The 27,958-nt window shown below is 40.1% G+C and overlaps 2 protein-coding genes across 8 annotated transcripts; one reads left to right on the forward strand and one right to left on the reverse strand.

The window, feature by feature from the left end:
• Positions 1-880: 880 nt before the first annotated feature.
• On the forward strand, positions 881-24,085 carry fam184aa (family with sequence similarity 184 member Aa). Of its 7 annotated transcripts, none has more exons than XM_077730861.1 (24): positions 1,132-1,873; positions 4,834-4,911; positions 5,078-5,212; positions 5,277-5,375; positions 6,271-6,477; positions 6,831-7,004; positions 7,106-7,267; positions 8,107-8,242; positions 8,445-8,626; positions 8,704-8,889; positions 10,498-10,620; positions 11,350-11,511; positions 11,764-11,885; positions 11,966-12,116; positions 15,134-15,248; positions 15,805-15,902; positions 16,795-16,948; positions 17,306-17,433; positions 17,524-17,708; positions 17,968-18,114; positions 18,216-18,333; positions 18,414-18,518; positions 19,517-19,642; positions 19,817-23,359. In XM_077730861.1, exons 1-24 carry the CDS (start codon positions 1,691-1,693, stop codon positions 19,847-19,849), a joined length of 3,309 nt encoding a protein of 1,102 aa, XP_077586987.1. In that variant the 5' UTR covers positions 1,132-1,690; the 3' UTR covers positions 19,850-23,359. The 7 variants fall into 7 exon arrangements, with proteins under 7 accessions (XP_077586903.1, XP_077586987.1, XP_077587322.1 ...); XM_077730945.1 differs by having other exon boundaries at positions 1,133-1,873; positions 20,863-23,359; XM_077731285.1 differs by lacking the exon at positions 1,132-1,873 and adding an exon at positions 3,656-3,744.
• On the reverse strand, positions 23,943-27,921 carry pln2 (phospholamban 2). The gene is made up of 2 exons (XM_077731592.1): positions 27,788-27,921; positions 23,943-24,605 (listed from the first exon to the last, which is right to left on the reverse strand). Exon 2 carries the CDS (start codon positions 24,468-24,470, stop codon positions 24,309-24,311), a length of 162 nt encoding a protein of 53 aa, XP_077587718.1. The 5' UTR covers positions 24,471-24,605; positions 27,788-27,921; the 3' UTR covers positions 23,943-24,308.
• Positions 27,922-27,958: the final 37 nt, after the last annotated feature.

A 27,958-nucleotide genomic window follows, 5' to 3' on the forward strand; every position in this document is an offset into this window, starting at 1 on the left:
TATGTTTTAGTGTCATGGATGCCACTATACATACAATACATTTTGTGTGTGAGAGTTGGCAGCGATGATTTGTTGGTGCATGCACTAAGAATTTTTCTAGCGAAACACTAATCTCAAAGTCAAAGGGGACACTGCATGTATGTTCATATGTCAAATGCTGCAGCAATGTTCTGTGCACTAAATAATGAAACCACTCCCAATTGATTTCACTTTCCTTTTGATCAAGATGACTGCACAAAATGCAATCCTCTCTCATCAAAACCTGTCTTGTTATTTTCACGGGACAGATCCATGTGATGAAGTGATAAAATCGATGCAATAAGACCACCCGTATATATATATAGGCCTTTTTGTGCTTAGCGGTTGAGTGTAACAGTTTTCCCTTTAAAAAAAATCAATGATGGTTGAATGAGAACTGTATTTCCCAAAGTTGCAAAACTGAAGCAGTTATGACTACTTTAGAAAAATCACACTACCCAAAGGAAAAAGATGAACTTGTCTCATTGTACTTTCAAATGAACTCACTAGTGCGAAAATGGGTGTCTTTAGGGAACAGAAAGCTTTTAGTATGAATGGCAACAGGTTGCTACATTGCACATTCTGCCATCTAGTGGAAAATCCTTTAATCGTTCAACATGACCATCTATTCATTATCCATTTATGACGTCAAAACCGTGAATAATCACACACCTGAAAATACTAACCGATCCAGCACAGACATTTTGGCCTATGAGATTTCTGCAGATAACAAGAAGCACCTGCCTGCAATTCACTGATTGCACTTGTAGGACACCAGATTGGTGAAAAGGTGTCCTTTGTATGGGTTGGAATGCAAACCCACACCCACTGTGGCCCTTTGTGGAATAGTTTGCCCACCCCTGAGCTAGACAGATGAAAGGTCAAGGCAACCAAGACAAATAAAGAATAGAGGAAGTATTGACAAAATCTATTCATTTTGAACATCTTAAGGAAAACATACTCACATTTTTCGTCGAGTCTCTGGTCAAAAAGTACCTTTTAATTATTGATTTATTTATTTCTGAAAGCTGCTCCACTGCCTCAATTTTCTTGTGTTTTTGCATGTGACGCTTCTCACCACAAGAGGTCAGTGTAGGACAACTGTCAACCACTAGGAAAACGCTTTTATTCGCAGGACCGTCCTTATTTCCTGGACGTCAGAAAATAACAATAACCCAAGGTTTCCTCAACATTGTATCTAACAATGTAGCATTACGTATGTCTACGTATGACACGGAGCAATATAGTATTTCTTATTTTTTCCTTTTGAGTTTGCGATTTTAAGTCCGCATTTTGAAGGCAGGCAAACTTTCCAATAGCCACTGAGGGCGTCATTTTCGGAGATGAACCTGCATCTCCAGCGTGGATACGGGACGCTGCCAGACGGTCTTATCCTGCGTCAACATTTCAGCCATTGACTGCTTCGAATGAACACTTGGCACCGACATCCACCGATTAAAATATAAATAAATAAATAAATGAAAACCGCGTGCGTGCATGCGCTCCATCGGCTAAACAGCATCTGGTGCGCGTCTCCGCGTCTTATCATTGAGCAGCTGGTGCGCATAGTACGATGGGAAGCCCCCCTTTCGATGGAACGGCGGCTAGACGCAGCTAGCTCAATTTCCCCCTTTTTTATGCCAAATATTTGGCTTTAGAGTCGTCTGAAAACATGGCGACGGGGACAGGCTGGCAGCCCGTGTACGGAAGCTCAACGAGCGGCTCCAGTGGCGGCGGAGCGTCCAAATACATCTCGCCGTCAACATCCAGCTTGTTCTACGATGGGAGTTTAACGCTGGAATACACGCAAGACCTCCATTTAAAGATGAGTAAGAAGATTGCGCAGCTGACTAAGGTAAGATTTGTACGATTGGTGCAGGTTTGCATTTACGGAGTGATGTGGAGAAATGTGTTTTTGTTTGTTGTTTGTTTGTTTGTTTGCTGCGGGACCTTGTTTCTTGTAAACATGCTGCCGATGATGCCATCTCAGTACTGAATGAAAGTGGCGCAGTGTGGCAGATGCTCAAGTTTGGGCAGAATTGAATTTGAAAATATGATTTTATTTGTGTCTCCATCCTACCTTGGCGTGTATGTGTGCAATGTTCTGATGTTTTTTGCAATTGCAAAAATCCACTGCCTAATCTGTGCACGTTCTCACAGAGCAGCAGCCATTGCCAGCAGAGAAAGACTAAAGGAGGGGTTGGGGGTTTACGTAATCTTGGGGGATGCAGGGGTTTTGTCAGTCTGTGTACCTGAGCGCGTACTATCGTAGTAGGAGATTGGAGTTGGCAGCAGTGTGTGAATGGCTTTGAGCCTGCAGTGCAAGACCAAAAGATGCAGCAGTGTATTTTATGTAACATTCAGAAAAAGAAGGGCAGGTTCAAACGCTGGCGGTTTTACCACACACGATGAAGCCAAATTACCTGCTCCACAGTCCATAGAAATTCAGGTCAATTGATGTGGTGGATGCGACAGCCTCACTGCTTGGCTGAGCAAATTCAACCTCCAGTTTGTTTTGGTTGTATGTCCTTATCCTCACAAGGTTCGCAGGGGGTGCCTGAGCCTATTCTAGTTGACTTCGGGCACCAAGCGGGAGGCACCCTCAATTGTTGGCCAGCCAATTGCAGGGCACAAGGAGAAGGACAATCATTCACATTCACACTCGTACAGGAAAACAGAATACCCATAGAAAACCCACACAAGCCCAGAGAGAACATGCAAATTCCACACAGTAGGGACCCACTTGGGATCGAGCCCTCGACCCCAGAATTGTGAGGCCGATGCATTAACCACACCCGAGACGGCCGGCCCTTTGTGCTTCAATGCTAACAAATGACATGACTGTAAACTGCAGGCAACAAAGACAATAATGAGGATTATTATTGTGTGGCTAAACCACATCGGCGGCTTTTGCATCCCAACTGTTCTCAAATGGGAGTTTTTTTTCCCTTACTGTTGCGTCATTGTGCTGAGATTAGCATGCCATGCTACTTTTTTTTCTCACTAATCTTGTTATACACTCCCAAATATAGGGATGGGAGACTATTTTTCTGTATACAAGAGTACTTCTTCCTCAATATTGCACAGTTACATATTTTATGTTGGAAATACACTAACAGCAAGCCCCTAAACATGTATCAAAAGAATATACAATATCAAAATGGTTCCCTACAAACACAAGTAGAAATATAACACAAAGTTACCATTCCAAATAAACATACAGTAGGGGCAGGGAATCTATGGCTCGGAAGCCACATGCGGCACTTTTGTATGGTAATTGATGTATCTTTTGGCTGGCCTGTAAACACCAGCCAGGTCAATAAACCGTTTTCCGCGACCTCATGCATTAGAGTCCAACTGGGTTCAACCCCATGGGACAGAAAAAGTGTCTCATCGGCATCATTTGCAGATTTTTTTCCTGCATCCTTATAAATGTGTGACGCATATTTCTTTCGGGGGAAAGAGGAAAGTGAGAATAAAAGAAGAGATGAAAGCACCAGGCATCATTATTATAATCATGTATAATTAAAGGCGGCTTCCATGTCTGATGGAGCGGCTGGGAATCAAAGCCTTGCACAGAACAGAAGGCTGAGATGGAACTTTCCTATGGCCTCTAAACGCTACAGATGAAGCTGGAACAAGAGATTCTCTTGATTGCATAACGCATTTAGTTGTTGTACAACACCGCCTTGAGATATATTTGCACCGACTTACATCGGTTTTCAGGTATGAGCTGTTGTCTGTCCAAATTTGTCTGTTGTTTATCAATAGCATGGAACCAATTTGACTTATATGCACCATCAACAGGCACCAACCTGGTTTCACTGCACTTAATGCAGGTGTTTGTAACATCAGCGTCGGCTTGAATGTTCAAGTAAGCAGGCAAATCAAGCTTCTGTCGTGCTTCAATGCAATTAAATTATCTTTAGCTCCTCTTCAATAATCATGGATGAGCCAGCTCCAGCAGGTTTAGCATTGCGCCAACTATGGTTAAACATTACGTGGGATATTGGCGGGGGCTTGACTTGAGAGAGGATTATCAACCTCATTCGTCCGCAGGAGCATATCACTGACTAGCAGCACTTGTAAAGGCAGATTATAGCAATTGAAGCGAATGAGCATGATTGAGAAGGTGTTGGCATTCTCATTTGAGGCTCAACATCGCTTCGTGAAGGTTTAATGCTGGAGAACATTCATAAATTTGCACATTTGTGAAGTGTTTCCTCAGGTTCAGCAGGGGAGATGTTGCAAAAATACGAATGAAACCCTGCAGCCAATAATAAACTACAGATGAACAGTCCGTCTTAGTGATGCTAGGGATGAAGTATTAGCCAGGATATTCTCATTGAATGGTGTGGGGATGAGTACAGACTTTCATTTTGGTATCAACTTTAATACCTCAACCATCATCAAAACTGTTTTCCAGCCGTTTTAGTCCAACTTCTTGGAAATGACAAATGCAGCCCCTTTAAATCGTCATGTGGGTCGTATCAAGAAAGTAATCCTTGCATGAAAATTGGGAATCCAACAATTTCAGTTACTATTGAGTTTTTAGGGAGGTGAATTGCTGACATCATTTCTTTACATGCAAACATTATACCTAAGTGTCAATGTTCCGCATCAATTGTCACTTTAGTTACGACACAAAACGGCATAAACAAAGACAGTGGGTCTATGTGCCATCAGTTAGTTTCATTATTTCTCAGTTTACAGTGTGTGGGGAATTTTCCTCGTCATTCCACAGCGACTGATCTCAGATTGACTCTTTGCATGGAAGCTACACCACCAATTCTCACACGTCCTCGTGTTTTCCAGGTTATTTACGCTCTCAACACAAAGAATGACGAACATGAAGAGGAAATTGATTCACTGAAGGAGACACATGAGGATGAGGTACTGGACTCTTTTAGAATGCATCTCTTTTTCCTGAAAATGGAATAATAGAGGATTTTGAAAGTTTTTTTTCCTGCGAAAAATGCCAATAAGGCAATACGTACAGCTATTTGTTATGAATCATTCAATCATTTTGGAATCTTCTTGCATTTTTTCCTCCACTCAGGTGCAGCACATTGTGACAGAAACCCGAGACAAAATTATGCAGTTCAAGAGCAAGATGTTTGACGAAGCTGACCTACGGCGACGGCTAGCATGTCTAGAGGAATCAGTCGAACTTCATGAACACATGAAACGACAGGTCATAAGATTTTATTTCTTCTCATTAACGTGGCCTCTGTTTGGTAACGGTTCTCATATTGTAGGCTCTGGCAGAGTTCGAGATGTACAGACAAAGAATGGAGGATTCACAGCTCTGCACAGAAGCCCAACACACACAGCGGGTGGTTTCCATGAGCAGAGAGGTATATACCAACCCAGCTCACCACACTTACACAAAATATCTTGACACATCAACTCAATTCAACAGTCATGAAAAGTGCATATAATACAATTTTAGAAACATTTTGGGCATGCCATTTGATACTAGGAGTTGTGACTATGTCACTTGGGGACATTACATTAGCTTAAAATCATTCTGTAGTATTATTGCAGTATTTTTGGGGAAAATGAGGCTCACTTACAAAAAACCTTTACTCCTATAGTTCTGTTGGATGAATGACAACAAGTGAATAAAAAGGTTTATTCCACATTTTGTCATTCATTTGAAGAGCATTCCTTTCTTTTGCTTTGCTCTATATTTTACTCATATAATTACAACTAAAAATAATAAATATTATTACATTAGCCCACAACTTAACCATGACAAACATATATCTTCACTTCTTAACCTAATTGTACAAAGCAACCCTCCCCCCAAAAAACATTCTTCAATAAAAATAAATATTCCAATATTATATATCCTGCCATGTCACACACTTCATCGATGTCATCGAGTCTTTACTAAATGTAAATATTCCAATATTATACATCAGGCCATGTCACACACTTCATCCATTTCATCGTTTTTTTGGCATCTTGTCCCTCGTACGGGACGAAGCCGTAGATCTTCTAATCAGAGGCATGATACATTTCTCTCTATTTTTTAACCTCATGTCTGTGTGAGTCCTCTCCGTGTACAATTTCTTGTGTCAGGAGGGCCAAGGAGGCTGCGAGCATTCACCTTTGATGGCTTACGTCAGGATATTAAATTTAAAATATGTTTGCAATTTCTGAGTGAAATAGCACAGGAGTTGAGCTCGGCACCGCTCGCACGCCAGCACTTCAAATGGAATGGAATATTTCCCGTGATTTCACTAGGTGGAGGAGATGCGTCGGGATTTTGAGGAGAAGCTGCGTGCATTCAGCCAGTCACAGGCCCAGTTTGAGGCGGATAAGCGTCGAGCGCTGGAGGAGCTGAGGTCCAACCACCGCCAGGAGGTGGAGGAACTCCTAAACAGCCAGCAGAACCAGAGTGCCACCTCCACTGAAGACCAGGAGAAATTGGCTGAGCTGCATAGACAAGAGGTGGGACAGAAATGAAGAGAGAAGAGATTGACGCTCATTAACTTTGGCTAATGAAGACAGTTTGCGCAGGAACTTACTGAACTGGATAATTGCCATTTCGGTGGCTTAATTTAATCATAAAGAAAACACTGAGTTTGGGTGTTGTGCAGATGTGAGTTGTTGCATGTCATCCCTCTCTTTTACTCACGTTTTCCTTTTCTATCAACTAATATAACAGATAATTTAAAAAAAAATCAAACGCAGTTGTTATAATCTTAAAATGGAAGTTACCAGTCTGTAAATGAGATGCAAAACAAGAGAGGAAAAAGCAAACTGAAACAAGAATGGTCTGCTTTATCTGTGTACACTTATAGGTTGACTCCTTGATGGAAAGAGTGGAAGAACTGACTAAGGATAAGGTTCGGGTGGTGGAGGAGTACGAGGCTAAACTGGCGAAGGCTCAAGAGTACTACGAGCGGGAGCTGGAGGCCATGACCAGGACTCACCAGCTCACCACTGAAAACCTACTGGCCTGGAAAAGGACTGAGGTGGAGCTCTTTTGCAACAAATACCTTTTTTTTCCTCAGCACCTGTCCTACATCGTAAAGGTTCGATTACAAACGTCATTAGTTGACCTCTGCACTTTCAGGTTGAGCTTCGGAAAGAGTTCCAATCACAGGAGGCGGCACTGCAGCGTTCGCTATCAAAGTTGAGAAGCGAGCTACAGAGAGCCCAGGAGGAGGCCCGTGAAAACCGGGATAAGACTAACAGATTGCAGACATCACTGGTCAATGCTGAGGGAACCATCAAGGTAAAAAAAAATACTTTCTTTGAAAGCTCAATGTAGTATAAAAAGTATACTAGCAAGATTTAAACGTATGGATTTATTTTCTTGCCAGAAACAAATGTATTTTATTTCTTGGGGTTTTTTCTACAGTTGACAGACTGTAGGGTGTTGCTAAAACACTGGAAAAAAATATGAATGAGTTTCAACATAGTAAAAAAAATCCATAGTCTCTGTGTTATTGCTGAATGTGCTTAAAGCCTGTTGCAGCAGAAATATAATTTCTCATCAGGTCATTGTAGAGCATTCCATTTCACAATGATAGATGATAGCCATTAGCTACCTCACATACTCAGATTCACCATGCTTGGGAATTGACTGAAAATAATAGCAACAAGCTCTTCTGTAGAATGTAGTATCCAGGGAAGATGTATTTTTGAGAGTAGGCATACCTGTGCAGCTAGTTTGATCAATAACTACACAATGCAGTGGCAGAAATAGGCTCGGTTATACAATAACAACTACGTATTTCTCAATTGTGCCACTAATGAAAGCAAAGGCATTCCATGGCAGAGAATAAATACAAAGTCCATCCATTCGGGGTGGCTATGTATTTTAGCCATGTGCGAAAATTCTGCAAAACTGGAATATGAACAAAAAGAATACAGAATCAAATCTCTAGGTTTGATTCACATAAGCTTTGAGTACAACTGTTGCTGGTAGGAAAAAAAGAAAGCAAACCACCTCCTGGTAAAAACAAAAGAGTTGGAGTAGTGTCAGCTAGTTGTTGCGAGCACATATTAATGAACATATTTATATTCATGGCCTGTGCACAAGATGATTGAGTCATTTTTGATATTGTGTAGAACTTGCACAAGCAGCTGGAAGAAGCCATCCAAGACGGAGAAATCTGGGTCATGCAGCTGAAGGACACCGAGTATGAACTGGAGGGCTGCAGGGAACGAGTACAGCAACAGGCCACGGAAATCCTCCACAAAGCTAGTGAGACACCGACCTGTAGCATATGCTCACTGAATCATCCTGATTACGACAACAATATAGGATACAATATGCAAGTCATGCTTTGTTTAATAGTTTAACAGCAGGTGTTTTTTAATGTAACATTCCATATGTCCAGAATTCTATTTTATATTAACAACTCTATATTAGACTTTTTAAAAAAAAATTGATCCTTCCTTCACAGGTCAGATCGGATCTTTACAGGCCACCCAGATGGCCCACGAGGCATCCATCAGGAACTTGGACCAAGAACAGAGTCGCCTAAAGGAGAAAATTGGAAGGCTGGAAAAAGAGCGTGAAGCCCTGCTTAACCAGAACCAGGTGGCCAGTGAGCAGCACAAACAGCAAGTGCTGAAACTGGAGCAGGTGCATTTTTGAGTCGCCATAAGTGGGCAGAAATGCCAGCTCTTATGATCCCATTAAAAGCCGTCTCTTCTCATCAGTCTCTTCGCGAGGAGCACCAGGGATATGAGAAGGAGCTCTCTAGATTGAGAGCTCACTACGAAGAGGAGTCGCGTCGCTACAAGGAGGCCCAGATCAGGGCCTGGGAGGAGATGGAGGAGAAACACCGTGCCATGAGGGAGGAGGCTCAGCAGGAGAAAGAAGAAGAGAAAAAGCTTCTATTGATGGTGAGTTGGGTCATTGGAGTCGAGCGTGCCAAGTAAATAAACAGTTTGTCTCGGTTAAAAAGAATGGCAACTAAGAGCGGCGAGGTGACTTTGAAATGAAAACTGGAGACTTTTCCAAATGAGTGCATTCCAGCTATGGTTGACGATAATGAAATCTGGCAGGTACCAACTTTCATATGGAGTGATTAAGACACACAGCCACTGGCTTTTCTATCTCTCTAAAGGCGTGCAGGAGTGCCAGCAATTAATTTCAGCCCTTCCACTAAAATTTGTTTTAGATAAATGTATGGTTAAGAAATGCACATCCCCCTTCCGTGACGGCACAAGTTTAATTAGGTCAAAGCACATCTCTCACTCAAAGTTCTCCTCTTCCTTCGTCTTCCAAACACGCATCTGGGTTTGTTTGGTTTCTGTAACTGAAGAAAATGAACTAGCCTTCCGTGACAACGAATTGTTTTACTTCACACGGGATTTATCTTTTATTATTGTGTCCTCACTCAGTCTCTGCTTTTCTACTTCAAAGGCTGATTGCCACAAACTGCTAATTGGTGGATTTTCACTGACAATAAATCCTACCCTTGTGCATTGTGCAAGGCTGTAGGTGTCAGCTGACAAATTCCCTTAAAGAAAATGGGAACGACATTGCGAGAGAATGAATGAATAATGTGGAAATGAATTGTGCTTCGTGTCCTATGATCAATGTCTGTTCTTAGAACGTATGCGCTAGGACAGAGATGAGGGATGCAGAAGTGGTCGTTTTTTTAAAGCTGAATTGAATCGCCTGCAAACTTTTAATCCTTGCAGGCGAGATATTAAAAAGTTTCCAAAGAGATGCTACTAATTTCTCATGCTCTATTAATTCCAAAGCTGTGATAAGACTGCAGCAGAATTTCTTCAATTCGCCTGCAGGTGGCAGCTCGATTGGGCATGCCAAATGATTCACTGGCCCTTGAGGAGAACTGATTCTGTGTGGTGTGAAACTGTGAATGTTGATAAGCGCTCTGTGTTGGATTAGGTTAACACCACCTGTCAACCAGATTGTAAGAGCTTTCATTCTCCAAAAGGAGACGTTTGACATTAGGATACAAGAACCGAGTTGGGAATAATTAATTTAAAATCATTTCGCGGCCAAAAATGAAAAGGAACTGACATTCTTTGTACATAACCTCTCTGTGGTGAGAATAGGAAAGTGGTGACGCAATTTTGGGAAACAATGATTCCACATCTTCTCAGGATTTAGTAATTTTATTTAATTAAAGAGACATTTTCTATCATAAGAACAGCAACATCTTATTTTATTCATCTGTTTATTAAAACGAATGAACAGACATATATACATATATATTGATTATATTAATTATTTTTCATCTCTGGCTTGCAAGTTTAATATAAACTGGAGCTAACCACTCTACCATTTTGCCTCCTACCTTAAAATCAATGTGCATGAAAGAAATATATTTAAAAAAAAAAACTTGCAATCCTTCTTCCCAGTTATTTATTTTCCCCAGTTCCCGCATTTCCCAAACAGTCCTCTAATTTTAAATCTTCCCCTTTCAAATGTAAACATCCATCTCCGGTGGCTCATCTAGCTATACATCTTCTCTGCAGAAAATGAGTCAGGAGTTTGAGATAAAGCGTCTGTCTCTGGAGGAACAGCGGGACCGAGTCCAGCAACAGCTGGACAACTTGAAAGAGGAGTTATCTGCCAAACTCAACATGGCCAATCAAGAGGTATGATTTGGAGAATATTAACTTTGATCGCAATTTAGCTCCATCCACCACCGTGATGACTCATCAAACAAATATAATAGGACTTCTGATTTAATTTTACCTTGGAGTAAACACAACTAATGATGAATCATTTTTTTTAAAAGCAATAACAGAATTTCAGAATGGAATTCTTAACCTTCTATAAGTGATACCTAAATATAGGCATTGATGATTATCACACATTTACAAATTGACCGATTTATTACAAATTATACACATTAAATATCTGATCAGTATTCAGTCCTTCATTTTTCTTTCCGCTTATCCACACAAGGGTCCCGAGGGTGCTGGAGCCGCTCCCAGCCAACTGCGGGCAACAACCCCGTGAATTGGTTCCCAGCCAATCGCTCGGTGCAAGAAAATAGACAACCATTCATGATCACATTCAGAAATAGGGACAATTTACAGTTTACAACCAGCCTACCAATGGCTGATGTACTAACCACTCTAGCACCAGGCCACCATATAAATACATAAATAAAATACATATTTCACACGCATTACCACACAAACAAACTGACTGTCCTTCTTTTATTACCATGCATCAACACAAACTGTGTATTCTTATGTTTTTTTTCTTAATATATGTGGTTTATGGAAACAGTTATCAAAGACATTTGATCATCAAAAGTACTACATTAAATGCAGTAACAAAATAATTAGAGTATATGTTGCTTTTCACTATTGCAGGTGTCCCACCTCCAGGAGCTAGTGAGAGAGAGGGACCAGAACGTTAGCTCAGCACAGAACCAGATTAGCTGCTTGAGGGAGACACAGGAAAAGCTAAAGATCGAACTGGATGCAACTAGAGCCCGGGTTCGAGAGACCAGCAACCTGCTAACAGACTTACAGGTGAGCAAAAATACAGAATGCAATGGAGATGGACCAGAAGAATTCAAACAGCAGAAAATGACAAATTGCAGAGGAATAATAGACTGGACTATTTGTGAGATTGTGATGGTAGAGCCATTATATGACAAGTCTCCCCCTCGTATATTGATGGCGACAGAAAGTGTTTGTACGTATGTGTTGTGTAGTAGTGCACAGGGAAATAATGGAAAGATGCATTATTTGTTCGCGTAATTGCCAATATTGTGCTTGTAGGAGGAGATTGAGACCCAGAAGCAGCAGCATGAAGCTCGAGTGATGTCCATTCGAACAGAAGAGAAGCAGAAAATGGACAAAATGGCAGACAACCTGGAACAAAAATGGAGAGAAGCGCTTCGGTAAAAATCCAATAGATCTATATATCTCACTACTTTATTGAATGGAAATGTTTTCTCAAATTATTTGCGTCCGTCTTTAGTGAAGAAGTGCGTCTACTGAGGGAGGAGCTCAGCGAGGAATATGAAGTGGACAAACAGGCAGCCCTGACTCAGCTCTCCCAGCAAAAGGAGCTGGAAATGATGGCGGCAAGAGAGGGTTGGCAGCGGAAGGTGGAAGACTTGCTCGAACAGGTAAAAACAAAAAGTCATACATTGCAATTTTGGATGCAAAAGAGGGGATTTTTTTCATGAAGAGTGCAAGCTCACTGAAGTTGAACCCTTCATGAAGCTATTTTTGTAGTTTAAGAGCTTTACTTGCTCATTTCTTTAAAGCCAAAATTTAAAAATGTAACATTTCCAGGTAATCAAGTTTTAAACTCAATATATTTGGTGATGAATGTTCCGGATGTGAAGGAATACCTTGGTTATTTTTTTGATAGCAGTTTAAGCTGCTCCTTTGAAACAGCAAAAAGATTTGAATTGTGCAGCACTATTGGCTTGAGATCACCTTTATATTTCTTTCTGCTGAGCTCCAAAGGCTAAATTCGAAAGTCCAAAATTATGCACAAATAATTTGAGATTATGACCAGTTGATCAACATCTGTTTGGGCCAGCTGTTCTTCATCAACTTTCCATCACCTCTCCTAATTTGATTGACTGATGTGCTCTGCTCTGATGTTGCTGTGCACCTCTGTGTGTCTCTGTGAATAACGATTCACAGTAAGCTGTGAATAACATTTGCCTTTTTTGGACAATCCCCATAATTCCCACTGCTACAGTCATTGAACCCGAAGAGCTATTTATATATGCTTCCAATGTCTTTTGCCTCCAGCAGTGAAAGAAACTACATAATACCCCCTCAAGCAACACGATATGCTGAATTTATTTACACACGTGTCACTGTAGCTTTAATCACAAGAAAAGAGCCGCATTCGCGATAGGGTTACACAAGTAAGGCTGCTCGAGCCACTCTGGTTAGGGCTCAAGTGCAGAGGGTCCTGGCTTTGCCTCTGGGTAAGTCAAAGCTCTGATGAGTCATAAAGTAAAGCGCCAAAGAGACCTGTCCTGATTTTTGTTAAGACACCCACGGCCTAGGATGAAAACACTGTGTGACAGGCTGTAGGCAGTAACCACTGACTAGGGTAAAAATGCCACATTTAACCTCCTAGGACCTGGCGTCCACATGTGTGGACATCACATTTTTGGTTGTCACAAGACTACCTGTCCACTGTGGAAAGCATTTTACTCCGAAAACTACATCATGTAAAAAGGGAATTCTTTGATTTTACACTAATTATAGCCTGAATATCAAAGAGAAAATGGGTCTTAGGAGGCTAAGCGACATGTCCATCCATCCACATTTACCACTCCCCACCCAGATAACCATTATCAATCATAAATCAATTTGTTTCTCTGAAAACATCAGTAAAATAATTTGTTTGTAACAAAAGTGGAATTTCTCCAAACTGGGACATGGTTAGCTCAGAAATTGTTCCACGCAAGATTTTATTCTTGCAGTATGAATTTCAACTGGGGAATCTAGCTAGATCCCATCTTTACAATGCATTTTATTGTATTATTTATTCTATGCATAATGGATAGCCAAACACCTAACTAACCTTCAGGTGTTGATAATAATTACATGCTCATTGACAGGTATAAGACTCATAAAAGGTAAAATTGTGCAATAAAAATAACTTATGTAACAGTTTCTGTAGTTCACAGTTGAAACAGATGACATAATTAAATGCAAGGATTTTAATAGAGGGCATATGGCTCAATGGAAAACAGTAGGCAAGACAGGCGACGAGTGGGAATACGAAATTAAAAGTGGGTCAGAGGAAGAAGTAAGTCCCAAAGAACATGATTCCGTGGGGATTCTACCATACAAGATCAAACTGGAGACAAAATTACCATAACAGGGCGCAACTGAGGACGAGAGGGAGACAGCATAGCTACTACCTACCTACACAGAAAATAAAAAATAAAATAAAAGGCTGCCTGGTAAAACAATGAAACTAAAGAGATGAAAGTCCACTTCACTTCCTTCTCTACTGACTGACTCTGGCTTCCTGCCCAACAGCAAAATGAGATTAAAACTGTATTCTGTTTATTTATTTATTTTTTCCGTTTGTTTATTTGACAAAGAAAAGGACTATGGCTTGTGGCTCAGTGAAGTCTGATCGATTGAATTTAGTAAAGTACCCCCTTAGGCAATAGTTGGAGTAGAACATAAAGAGAAAGTCACAAATGAATCTGTTGTATAAATGTCAACTGGAGGGTACAGAGATTTTGTTCACTTCTATCTTTTGATTTAATTTAAATTTTGCTGTGGCATCTGAGATGATTTCTAACACAAAATAGGGTGCCAAAGCAATGTTATCAACTAAGGCCTTACAAGTGTCAATTTGCTGTTGCTGTTGCAGCTCCACGGGCAGAGCTGCTTAGCTCTTGACCTACTTGGCCTCGAAGCAAATGGACTCAAACTGCAAAAAGATAGATTCTTAATCATTACATTTATTTGATTCAAAAAGTTTGAGTTTCCCAAAATAATTGTTTAAAAAAAACAGCAATCCAAACCGTACATCTAAGCCCCAAATTTTCACTATGATACTAGTGAATACAGAAAAAAGCCATGAACATTTTTGTTCATCCACACTGCCTTATTCAGTACCAACTAATCTCTACTGGTCCTTCTTCACATCCTTTCCTGTTAACATCATCTAACCCTACAACTCCCCATTTCCATCCTACTTCACCAAATCCTGCGGGGGATTTAACGGCCTGGGAAATGAAGGATAGCCGTGCCCTTCACTGCTCCATAAGCATCTCATAAACATTGTATCGCCTCTAACAACATGCTTCTTGGCTTTCACTGACAAGCTTGTAATATTTTGAAATGAGGGGCTTCCATATCATGCTGTTGCAATAACCAATATGGCATGTTTGGGTTTGGGCTATATATCGGGGACATGTTATTTCTTGGCGTAATTCAACCGTATAGACAACCACAGATATATCATCGTTAGAGAGGCTATCAATAATACTCTAAAACACAATGCAACGGGGATACATCTAGTATTTGTCATCAATCTTTCTCGAATAACATGCCAAACATGCCACATTCTGGCTCCCAGCAATCACATAGATTTTAATCCTGCTGTGTGTGTGTTGTGATGTGTGTCCACGTCATTCGTCGCCCCCTGCAGATCTCTCTGTTGAAACAGTCTCTGGAGCTGCAGCTGTCTCAGTCGCAGGCGGCCCTTCAGCAGCTGCAGTCTCAGTTTAACCAAGAGAGGGAGTTGCTGGGCCAACAGCTAAAGGGTAAGTCTATTATTCAAACTGCAGTTCTTAACCTGGTTTGGATCGAACCTAGTGTTTTGGTGAGTAAGTTTAAGGTGTTTAGTGAAGGTTAAGACACACAAGCATGATACGGGAGTGAACAACACCGACTGGCTTGTACCCAATCCACAGGCTTTATTCCATCCCCTTTAACTGCTACAGGAGGAGAAACTGATTTTTGTCAATGGAAAGTTGACTTACATTTTGGTGTAAGGAAGTACAGCAGAGTGTGTGAGGACACAAACTGGACTACCAAATTCCGAAACATGAGCAGCATGGATTGTCCTCGCACAAAGAACAGACTTTTTATTTTATTTTAACATTTAAACTCATGTGTAGACGGTGATGTTGTTGCAGAGTATTAAAAGGATTGTGAAAGCGGATCGTAAAATGGTTAGTTTAGCTTAAGACATGGTTAAAACAAACATTTAATTTGTCGCATTTTTATAATAATATACTGGAGAAATATGTTAATCTACGAAACCTTGTTTGTAGAATATGCTAATACCCTTATTTACTGCTTTGTTTTTTTTCCCAGAGATGCAGAGAGAACACCAGAGGAGAGAACATCGGCTACAAGAGGCTCACTGCTGCGCATTGAGCACCATGGAGGAGGCTCGGCAGCATCAAATCAGGGTATATATGCATGCCAAAGGGGACCAAAAAAAAAAAAAAAAGATCAGAACAGAAGTTGCATCAGAGTAGAATTGCAAGTGGAGAAAAAAAATGCAAATGAACTAAACAAATTGGAATGCAGTTTCCTTTCATTTTCAGTGTGAATCCTCATTAAAATGATTCATTTTGGCAACGGAATAGTCGTGAAAATCTGATTAAAGAGGAAGATCTTAAAGAATACAAGCAATGAAGCACAACATTGTCTGAAGTCATTTACTCCACAGCAGAAATCATAGAGTTGAGTGCTTGCTCTGCCAATGGTGAGCATGGAACATTAATTTATCATTTAATCACACAAACGGTCTTTTGTGGAAAAGCCCTCAAATGACTTGTGAGCCTGTGAAGAAAATCCTTAGGCAGCAGAAACAGGGAAGACTAAGTGATGGGTTTGACTTCTTAACTATTTCTAATTTCCCAAGTATAAATGATTTTAAATGATCATTATTTGAACGAATCCATTAGCTCCTTACAAAAGTCATGGCTAATTTGTTTCCATGATACATTTCTGGCTCAAATATATTCAGTCACATTAAATAATTCGTGAAGTGATTGATTTAATGTTTTGGCGTTAATGTTTTAGTTTGTTTGAAATCATGTTAATGGGTGGGTATATTTGTAAATCTGATTTTGATGTGATTGATTTGATTTTCCTACTTTTGTGTGCTCTGTTTGATTGGATTTTCTTATTGTGGGCTACCGATTACCACTTTGCTGCCAGACTATCAGACAAAGAAGATCTATTTTAATTTGAAAGTGTTTTATATCACCTAAATGATGAGACTTTTGATTTATATGGATTTTCCATTCCCATTCACCTTGTTCTTCCTCTTTTTTTTTCTATGTCATTGCCCAGGCCCTTGAGGAACGCCTGAAACAAGAACAAAGAGAGGAGGTCCATGCCCTGAAGGAGGCCCACCGGAGAACCTTGGACATCCTCAGACAGCAGTCAGACCAGGAATTACAAACGCTGAGATTTGAATTGGAAGATGAGGGCAAAGCCAAGATAGGTAATTGCTGTTTGATTTGGCCACGACTACACGTTTTGGTCTATCTCTTTGGAGGGTGATCAAACATCTATGAAATTTACTTATATACTATACACGTTTAGACACGTATACTCCAGATCTTATTCGAGCGGTATAATGTTGACCTTCCTGTAGTGTGTACCATGTTCCCTGAACGTACATCACGTTCACGTTAGTTGTATCCTAACATACTAATTTGTCAAATCTCATCCAGGCAGATTGTCATAGGTTTAAGATTTATTTCCCTGGACACTGAATTTTGGATGCTTGCATTTGTCCACTCAATGATTTAAATGTAACTAAGGCTTATTCTTGATCACCACTCTCTTTTTGTGGCAGCGTCACTCCGTGCTGAGCTCAACCACCTCCACGCGACAGCCATAGAGCACCTGAGGCAGATCCACCTGAAAGAAAACTCTCATGCTAAACGAGAGCTAGAGAAAGCTATGGAGCAAAGCCGCCAACAGGTAGCCACAAGCTCATTTTCACTCATCTTGGGTCTGCTCGTATCTACTTGCAAGTTCAAATGAACCCGTCCGGGCTTCTGTGCTGTGCAGGAACAAGAGCTGGTAGTTCGAATCTCAGATTTTCAGACAGAAGTGCTTTCCCGTAGTCACCGCATCACAGATCTAGACCACGAGATCCACACTTTGAACGAGACCATTGACACCCTCACTCGAGAATTGGAGTTGAAAGGCAAAGAGGTGCTTCGGGTTCGCAGTGAAGCTAATCACCAGATAAGGTAATCCCATTCAATGGATATATACGAATGGCCTAGATTAATGCCAATTAAATCAAATCGGATTTAATACATACCAATCCCAGATCAGGTGACGCTGTCTAAAATGAGGCTTTTCTCTCTCCATATGCGTGTATTTTTTTGATTATTCTCTGAGACGTTAGTGGTCCAGGATACCATTTTTCATCAGTATGAGTGTAGTATCTGTATATATGTGTGTTCATGTGTGGCATTGCCTTAAATGCACGTTTGACCTCTACAGGGCTCACGAACAAGATTTTGCTAAGAGGCAGGAAAGGGAGTTGGGAGAGCTCAGTGTGGTCCATCACAGAGAGACTCATATCATGTTGGCAGACTTCAACAAGGCTCAGGAGGTTCTAAAAGACAAGATCACCGCTTTGCAAATCATGTAAGAGCCAGAGCGAAAGGCTTCCCGAATGACTCTCTTCGTGCCTCCTTCCTAAAATTGCATGTATTACTTTTTGTTACTTTTTCTTCTTCTTTCTCCAGACTAGAGGGGACTGAGGAGAAGTTGAGAAACAGAGAGAGCCGGCCTGAAGACCTACATCTTATCGCCGAACTCCGTGAGATGGTCTCAGAGAGGGAGGCATTGGTCAAAAAACTGGTGGTGAGTCAACAGAATACCTTCGCGGCATATATTTTCGGCAAAGGTCTTAGTTTTTTGGCATTGTGTTGGTCTTAAAACAGGATGACAAAAAGTTTTATCAGCTTGAGTTGGTCAACAGAGAAACAGGCTTCAGCAAGGTCTTTAACTCCAGTGCCAATGTTGGAGTCATCAATCCTCTGATAAAGGTTAGTGTGCATGGAGGTCTTCACCTGCCCGTGCCAGATGGCCTGTAGTCCTGTAGACAGATTGTCTGTTTTGATGTGTTTCTGCATGTTTGCACATCATGCATGTTTATAACACATACACAACCAAATATTGTGTTATGGTTACCTTGTAGTAAGGAAGCATATTTGCTAATATAATAACTGGATCCAAAGAACTACCTTTTTTTTTTAGAACCAAATCAAAATGTACGAATTGTATAATACGGCAGTTTAAAAAAAAGTATACATAATGCCGTGTGATATAGAAATACTTCAATAATTATTTTGGTATTACAGTACTGGGAGACATGAGGTAAATCTGCTGAGATTAGTAAAAACCGAGTACCTGATAGCTCCCTATCCTAATCAGTTTTATAAATTATGCCCTATTTTTTAATTGTTAAAAGAAACTACGAGCCTAAAAAAATGATGCAAATAAATAAAATAAAGGGGGGAAGCTTTATTTCCTGATTATTTTCAGTTCTTGGAACACATAATGCTACATATTTTGCTGCAAAAAATATCTCTCAGGGGCTTAGCTTAAAAGCTTCTATGTCGCAATTTCCATGGGTTTCTTGAAATTAGCCAAATTGACACGGTATAGATTCCCCTTAAACTATTTGCACAGTACTTCAGCGCCCTCTTGTGGGATCAAGTGGCACATCAGAAATTCAAACAACAAATACAGCTGAACATTGATTCTCCAGAAGGAAAACATAGCTTGATAAAATCGTAAATAATGTAATTGTATCAGATTTTACTGATCCACGTTATTTCGTTAGACGAAAAGACAGGTTCTCAGCATCCTAGGACATCATTCTCTCGTGCACTTTAGCCGTCTCATCAATAAATGATCCGCCAGTGCCGAGAAAAGCAGCATGCTCTTGTGGACCTCCACCTCTATAGAAATTTGCTGTTTTGCTTAGCGTGCAGTATCTCCCCCCACCTCGCCCGACACGCCTCTCTATGTTTGTGTGTAGCTAAAACCAGGCAGCCAATCAGACCAACGCTTGGCCAGCTTTCCTAGCCAGTCAGCTCTCCGATTCGTCAGCCCTCCTACCGTGAGTCTTGCGAGCGAGGAAGCGGAGGGTCGGGAAGTGGAGGAGGTAGGACCGGGCCGATTTGTGCCTCCCCACTCCCCCCTCCGACGCACCTTCCCCCGGCTTAAGAAAGCTCCGCCGCTCCTCCGCCCTCTCCCTAACGTCCCTCAGCATCCACCGCCTCTTCCTCCTCATCCCCCACCAAGTCATGCTCTCTCCCATCCTCCTCCTCATCCTCAGGAGCCCCAGCATCAGGCAAGTTGTAGGAGGTGAGAACTTGCCACTTGCCGCCTTGAGACGACGCGGCAGCTGTGTTTTGCTGCCTTTGCTTATCACCGTTTCCAAACTCCCCTTTTAATTTTCAAAACCATCCGCACCCTTTCAATCCGTCACTTTATCCGCCTACCCAAATACCTTCAAGAAGTGCTATTTCAGCATTTTTTTTAACAAGAAAGACCGTCTTTGCTTCCCCACCATGCCTTAAGTACACAGGCGTCGTCACATTCAGATCACCTTATTCTTTTTGAGTCACTCTTCATTGAGAATCATGAGAATTGATCCAGTTTACAATACATATTTTTCACGTGAAAAGTTGGATTCTGCAGGATGTTGACATTTCCCAGCATAACGGAAAGCAATGATCATGACTTAATGAATCATTTTTGTAGCCATTATGGGTCTCCATTACAATTCCGTCTTTTCACCAGTTTCCCCATTTAAGGGCTTTCAAATTCCACTCCACGTTTAGTTACTCTGTAATCGGGTCTAAATTTACCAATTAGTTGGGCGTTCCAAATGAATGCACAGGCGTCAAAAAGATAACATCTGCAATGAGTTTTCTCTCAGAAAGAGGGCTTATGAACATCCATTCTGGAAACTGTGGAGGACTAATACTGTAGTATAATCGATATAACTCATAACATGGAGGACAAAAAATAACATTTAAAATACCAATGGGTGTAGGATATTTAATCTTGCTAAATTACGACATGATTTTGCACTAATAGGTTATATCCGTGGACATGTAAGTTTCTTAATAAATGTGCTTTGGTGGCGTGTTTTTATGGCATGTTTGTAATGTTGGATCATTTAAAAATGGAGTCCCACACTGTGTATGTGTTACTATTGCATCAAGGAATGCGAAGGTGAAGTGTTGTGCCAGCTCGATGCATGCGTAGCATGTAACGTAGTGCCTTGAAAACATGCGCAGCCCTCTATTTTTATCAAAGCGACACAGCGTTACCAATGGCAGTCATTTTAACAGATGTTTTTATTCCCTTCCGTAGCCTTCATGAGGCAAACGCAGAAGCGTCAGACTGCAAAGCAAAAGAAGGAGGAAAAAGCAAAGATTTCGCTGCCAAAAAAGAGGAGCTGTATGCTCACGGCTTCTCTTTCTGATGGTTAAACGCTAATCTGCTCCGTGGGAATGCAATGGGACACACAACTACATTTGGGGAACAATTTAATTCAGTTTTGGCCAAGAATAATAAGATTTTAGTACAATCGCAGCAGTCAAAATTATAGGCATTGCATATATATTTGTCCTTATTTCTTATGTTAAGAAATCTAGTTTGATACACTGATTTTGGTCTTTCCATTCCGGTTTTGACCTCCTCAGCCCCAATTGTAGCTATCTGTCTCATTGCATTGACTGTGCAAATTCCGTGCAACCTCCGAGCTCACTGTGAGGCACCTTGGCAATCTGGGAAACGGGAGCCAGTGACAAAGGGGCTCTTTTCCAATTCCAATCTTTTTAATATCATAAAAAACTGCTCATTGGCAGTCACCAGCGCAGTGACATCTAGAAAAGATGTTCTATTAGGGGAAATTGGCAATGAATTATCTTTGAATTATCTGGTTGCACAGAAGAAGCATTGAACTTATATATTTGCTTTGTTTGTGTCTCTGCCTGCAATACAGACCATAAAGCATGCAAAAAGAAAATCACTCTTGTAATGCCGCTGTTGCTCACGTGAAATATCACCATGGATTCTTTTTTTAATACGGTCCATTTGAAAAAGAAAAAAACAACAACTTGAAGAGTTCCAGGGAATTATTATTTTAATGTCAAATGACATGATGCCCATTTGATATCCTGCACAGTTTCCAACTGCATGATCATCATTTGCCCAGATAGCCTTTTTTCGAAAAGTGCATCACGTAGAAAAACGTTGCTCATATTGACATATTTTCATTTTCGCAATACATCACAATGAGCGATATGAAAGGAATGGTAGTATTTTTTTTTGGTGCAATCTAGTGGTGAACTTTTAGATTGCATCAAACTGTTGATTCATCATTACTCTCTTTTTAATCTCTTTTTTTCATATATTGTACTGTATGCATATGCGATTGGCAATTTCTGTTCAACTTGCTAGTAACTACAATCTCAGTTTCCCTTTTCTTCAAAGTTAAAACGAAAATACTTTAAATCCGTAAATAAAGACTGAACCTTTCAAAATTTAAAGGTGCAATACATTGACAACTTAAATATAGCAGTAACTTTAAAGGGCACAACAAGTCCAATAACTATCCCTACATTGTCACTGGTAGCTCATTTCCGACATCTTCCAACTGATTCCTTCCTTTTTTCTTTTTTTTTTTTTCATTTCTGTATCAAAGTAGCAACAAGGCTTAGAAGGATGAGAAAAGTTTCCTGTAAGCTGATAAAACAGAAATGGGAACTAAGAATGTATCTTTACTTTAATGTCACATTTCGGATGTGAATCTCATCCCGGGTGTGGTTGCGCTTTATAAAATGATTTGAATTTTTGGTGGAAAAACAAACAATAATAATTTTTAAAAAGCCGATTGTATTGTTGCATACAGTCCTATACTGAACCACTGTTGGTTCACTCCACTTTGCACACTGTGATGAGAACACTGAGCTGTTGATGCCATTAAGCTTTGATTCTTATATTACTTCTTTGCATCAAATTGCACTTATTTTTTTACTTTTCATTTCAATGTGGTCAGGGGGTCAAACGGTTGTTTTCTGACTTTGTTCATAGCAAAATGCACAACTAACATTTTCATATTTATCAATGTAATTCTCTGTTGTGGTTGAATGTTTTTAATTGTGCACAGAGGTCACTGACACTAACTATAACCATGCACTGACTTCAAGAGTTAGGGAGGATAATCAAAATTCACTTTTACCGCTTGTTTTTTTCTGTTAAATGTGTGTGTGTGTGTGTGGGTTTCCTTTTTTTCCAAACAATTCCATTTAAGTTTTGTATCTCGGACTGACATCCATCGTCTTCCAACTGAAGTACTGTAATTAAAACTTTGAGTTCACTACTGCCACCCTAAAATTTCCCACTTAACGTTCAAATCACACAAAAAAAGATAATACTTCATTGGCCGTATATGATATAGTATTTATTGACTTTTGTGAGAATCTGACGCTGAGTCCTGCAAAAGTCTCTTAACAGCTGAGGAGCAACTCATGGAAAATGATCGAACACTGCCACCGACCGGTTGGCCGCCAGTGAACCATAAATAGCAACTCCTTTGGGTGAATGGAGTCTTTTATTTATGTGGTGTTATATAAAGTACTGTCCAAGGCTTGCTTCATTTCACTTTTAACTCCCGTTGTCAAACTGAAGAGAGACAATGGTGCTGATCCACACTTTAAACAGGCGTGAAAGCGAATTGATCAAAACCTTCTTGTGTCATATAAACGTTTGTTAGTCTTGATGTAAATGTACAACAATTATAACAATGTTTATATTTATATCATTTCTGTTGTATGTTATTAAACAGTAACCATCTGGTTGTGAACTTTGGCTTTTGTGTAATGTTTTGTTTTGAGAGATTGCTTTTAGGCCAGAAAGAAAATAATTACCTGAGTATTGTTGTGCTTGTTTGTTTTATTTTGTAGGTTGAAGTTTGAAAAGTCAGAGTACAATGCGAGAGAACATTACAATGTTTCAGGCTTGGTATTATGGTATTAATTTAAAAAATGTGACTACAAAAATCTAAACAAAAATGTGAATCTGTCAAAACAACATTTAACAGGCAAAGTTACTTTTAAGTCAAATCGCACTTAGGACTCATATTTGATATAAGGTGTATTTTAATTTATAAAGCAGAAATGCTAATCTTAAACATGTTTTGTTTTGGACTTTTGCAGTCAAAGGCCATTCATTAACTTTTTCATAATTCACAAATCATTCTCCAATAACACATTTAAGAGGCTGTGCTTACAAATAATTGAAATTAAATGCTGGAAGAAGCTAAATCCTCTCGATTTGAGTCATTGTTCCTCCCTTTTCTACTGTAAGTGGCCTAAATGTATGTATGTATCTCACTGAAAATGACATCTTTCGACAATTTCCTACTGAATATAAAGAAACGGAGAATCTTCTCAATCATAATCATGGTTTATTTGTGTTTATTGAACAGTGCACAACAAGCAATGATTTCATCTTTTGTTTTCAGGGTATAAGAGTGAGACGTCAACCAACCTGTGGAAGTCTTGAGTTGCTGTGAGTGCCACACATTGTTTATGTTTTAAAGTAAACGTGACACAATCTTTCTGGTAAATCTATAAAATGTCCAACTCTAAACTGCCTACCGTTGTGTAGCATAGCTCACTCATGTTTTCAGTTTCCAAAAAGATTGCACCAAGTTGTAGTGAAACAAGGGGCAGCAGTAGGGAGACATGCAGTCAAACATGATGTGAGCAGCAAGTGAAGTGTGAGGGTGCCGGGTCACCACCGCCACAACTTCAGCTGCTCAGCAGGACGATGATGTAGATGAGAAGAAGGCAGATGAGGATGAGGGTGAAGTTGACGAAGAGCTCCTGCAGGTTCCTCTTGGCCTGCGGAGTCACTTCGATTTGGGATGCGCGGCGCATGGCTGACTTGGTAATGTGTTGGACACGCTCCATGTTTGGACTCTGGCTCTCTTTTACAGCTGAAAAGACGCAGGAGTTGAGACACGGAGAGTGCAAGAGAGACTTAGGACATGAAGATTTTACTGGATGTGAGTAGTTCTGCTGATGCCAAAGGAAAAATTCTTTCTCCTGCAGGTAAACATGAAAAAGTGTCATTTGACCTCAAAACATGAAAAAGTGTCATTTGACCCGCTTTTGTTGTTGTGCTTAGGTATGTAGAAAATGCACCACATTAATTGAAAACAAATTAGCACACTTTTTAAAACATGTTTTAGTAAAAAGTCGACTAAATGTATAGAAACACAGCTACTATAACCAAGTGAAGGGCTGATTTAAATCAGGTTTGGGTATTTTTTTGGACGGTCAGCAGCTCCTTACATGTCAACTTAGTAAATTTCATAAACCTCTTCTGTCCTTTCTAATTAGTTTCATCTGACCACTTACAAAATGTAAATATTCCAAAGCTATAACATTAACTTTTCAAATGACTGTTTTTTTTTTTTAAAGATTGTTCTATTTTTGACAAAATTCCATCAACATTGTGCTTGTATAATACCTTAATTTTTTCACCCTATTTGTACCATCTACTTACGACTCAATGAAATGTGCGGAACACATCCGAGGAATTCGACCCGACTTGGCCAGATCACAACTTTTGAATTCGAATAGTACCTTGCCTGACATTGATAAAGTCCACAAGAACAGAAATACATATAAAAACCAATATTGAAAAATTGCCACCATCTCTACCAGTCAGTTTCGAAGTCTGTTCTTAATTAAGTAAGCATTCAAACTGAATGACTCTACTGTGTTAGCCTCTTTGCCCTTGATGGAGATTAAAGCTGAATGACTCTACTGTATTAGGCTCTTTTGCCCTTGATGGAGGTTAGCACTCAAGTGTATTACTCCAGCGCCCTCCACTACTTTCTACATTATAATCGCACGACCTCCACATGGTGCGATGATAAGGGAACTGCTCGGAGGCGCCAGTTGAGGTCCGATGATGCGTTCACCCAGACCAGCAGGAGCGGCAGCGTCGATGTCATGACAACAATGTGAACTCAAAGTCGCGGCGGCTTTCTGACACATTTCTGCACCACGCTCGCAAGCCAAAAGGCCTGTCGCGGGTTGAGCTTGATGGAAGATGAATGCGAGCACATGGGATGACATTTTAAATGTCTTTCAACGCCGCCTTTGAATCCCTTTTATGATTTGATGTGGGACTTTCCTCTGAACAGTGCCAATCCCACAAGGTGACCATGCTTTTGTATTAGCAGCTGCTGCTAATAGCGACCATCTTGCATTTGTGTGGCACCTGCACTAAGTCCTTTGTTATTTTTACTAGGTAGTGAGCTTTGGAATATTTCAATAGACCCCTACTGTATTTTTATCGTTCTGATTTGATTCTTCCACCCTCAACTCTTGAGTCCCTGATTATCACTGGACCTGTTAATGCCTCTTAAAGCCGCACTTCTTCAAAGATTAGTCTTTAAGTGTGTTGGTATGCCCTGCACCAACAACCAACCCCAAATAGACAAAACAACAATCTATGGAACACTTGGATTATCGAAGTAATAATACGTTTGCTGTTCTTAAACCAGTTCTTCATTTTTCCTCCTTTAAAGTCTTCCACGTGTAAATAGTTGGTCTAAACAGCAATCGAATTGTGATCCCAGAGAAGTGACAACATCACTTAATCCGAGTGTGTATGCAGAGCCATATTCAGATTGTCAGCTGTTCCCATTTAGAACAATGTACAATTAATCCTCGGTTTTTCACTACTAATGAGTGAAAATAGTTCAGTGTTGACAGTAAATACAAGAAGCTTTCTGGGGCCTCGGCTAATTTTAGCTGTTGTCTAGACTAAGTAGATTTAAAATCGTCATTTTTCAGCAAGTCATCTCCTTGTCGCCACTAGCTAGCTGTCTGCACTATATTTGGCCTTGATGCAGCTGAAGCCATTATTTGTGTGGTAACGCCACTCTGCCAGAAGAATCATTAAGCTTATACACGAAAAGGTTTTATGAAATGGTATTGCATGTGACCATAAAATGATAGAAAACCGTATTTATGACACAAATCCAGAAAAAAAGGGAAAGAAAAGGCTTAATAGTGAAAGCAGATCCTCATATGTCTTCCTTTTTCGGCTGCCATGTGTTAAAAAACTAGGAATGATTTTTTTTATTATGTTTGTGACATCACAACCAGAATTTCAGAAAAAGGTGAGCGTCTCTAGATGGTTTATGAATTAAATATTCATAAAAGAGTAAAATATAATGAGATTTTAATCCCAAAATTGTTTTTGTTATTGAAAATTGCATTAGTGCAGTCACTTCCATGCTAATTTTAAGACCGTTTATAAGTGTCATGGATTTTTTTTTTCTGGGTTCTTTCAGGTCCATTTCAGGGGGAAAAAAGAGACATTCCCCCATCCAATTGGCAAGCGCAACTGCACACAAACAGCTATTGTTAGCCCTCTTCACATGGCATCACTCCAGCGTAGCTGTGATGCGTCATGTGGCTGCATGTGAAAGTACAAAAAAAAGTGTTGCTCTGCTTGGAATGCACAGTCAATTATGTCCGCATTAGCAATCTCAGGCTCCTCCAAGAACTTGAAAAATTAAGATAGCCTAACCCTTTAACAGCCTGGAGCCGAGATTGACTTTTACTCTACTGGTGATGTCCTGTAACTGCAATCGGAGTACACTTTCAAATTAGTGTGATTGAAAGCAGCTGTTGATCGCCACTACCTTGCATCAACATTCCTTCACTTTAGATTCATTCATAGTTCTCGTCAAATTGGGTTTCAACTGCAATGGGAACTTGACATGGCATACGAAAATGAGCCATGGAGGAAACTATTTATTAAATTCGTTAAAGATGGCAGTCCCCCACTTGCCATAGTGTCGGGTATAATTGCTCTCCCAAATGAAGTCCAAAGAAGTGGTGTCATAATAGTTCAGATTGACACTCAGAGATTTAGAGATTTATGGTTTTAAGGTTTCCACTGCAAGTTTCTCTTGAAATTACCTTGTTTAATGCACTAAAAAGGGAAAGAAAAATGTCTTGGTTGGGATGCAGTACATTTCTACATATTTTTGAATATTTTATTAACTATATTTTTCATCAAGAGATTAATTAATTGAGTTATATCTGCACTATTTGGTGAAACTTTCCTATTGAATGTTAACAAAGTATACGTAACAATACTTAAGTGTTTATATGAAGATGTGCTTACGTAAGTGACGTAAAGCACAACCATCCAACACCGTCATATTTTCACATAACTCATTAAAAATGTTGCTTCTTACCTTTAAGATGAAAGCAGGTCTGACTGGTGTTTGAGGGGAGAACAAATGTCAGATATTCAAAGCTGTAAACAGAGAGAGAGAGAGAGAGGGGGGGGGGAGAAAAAGAGAGAGCGAGAAGAGTGAGTGAGTGAGAGGGGAACAGAGAAAAACAGTAAAGCGTAAACATTGAGG

This window comes from Stigmatopora nigra, chromosome 1 (genome assembly GCF_051989575.1).
Source record: "Stigmatopora nigra isolate UIUO_SnigA chromosome 1, RoL_Snig_1.1, whole genome shotgun sequence".
NCBI classification, from domain to species: Eukaryota; Metazoa; Chordata; class Actinopteri; order Syngnathiformes; family Syngnathidae; genus Stigmatopora; species Stigmatopora nigra.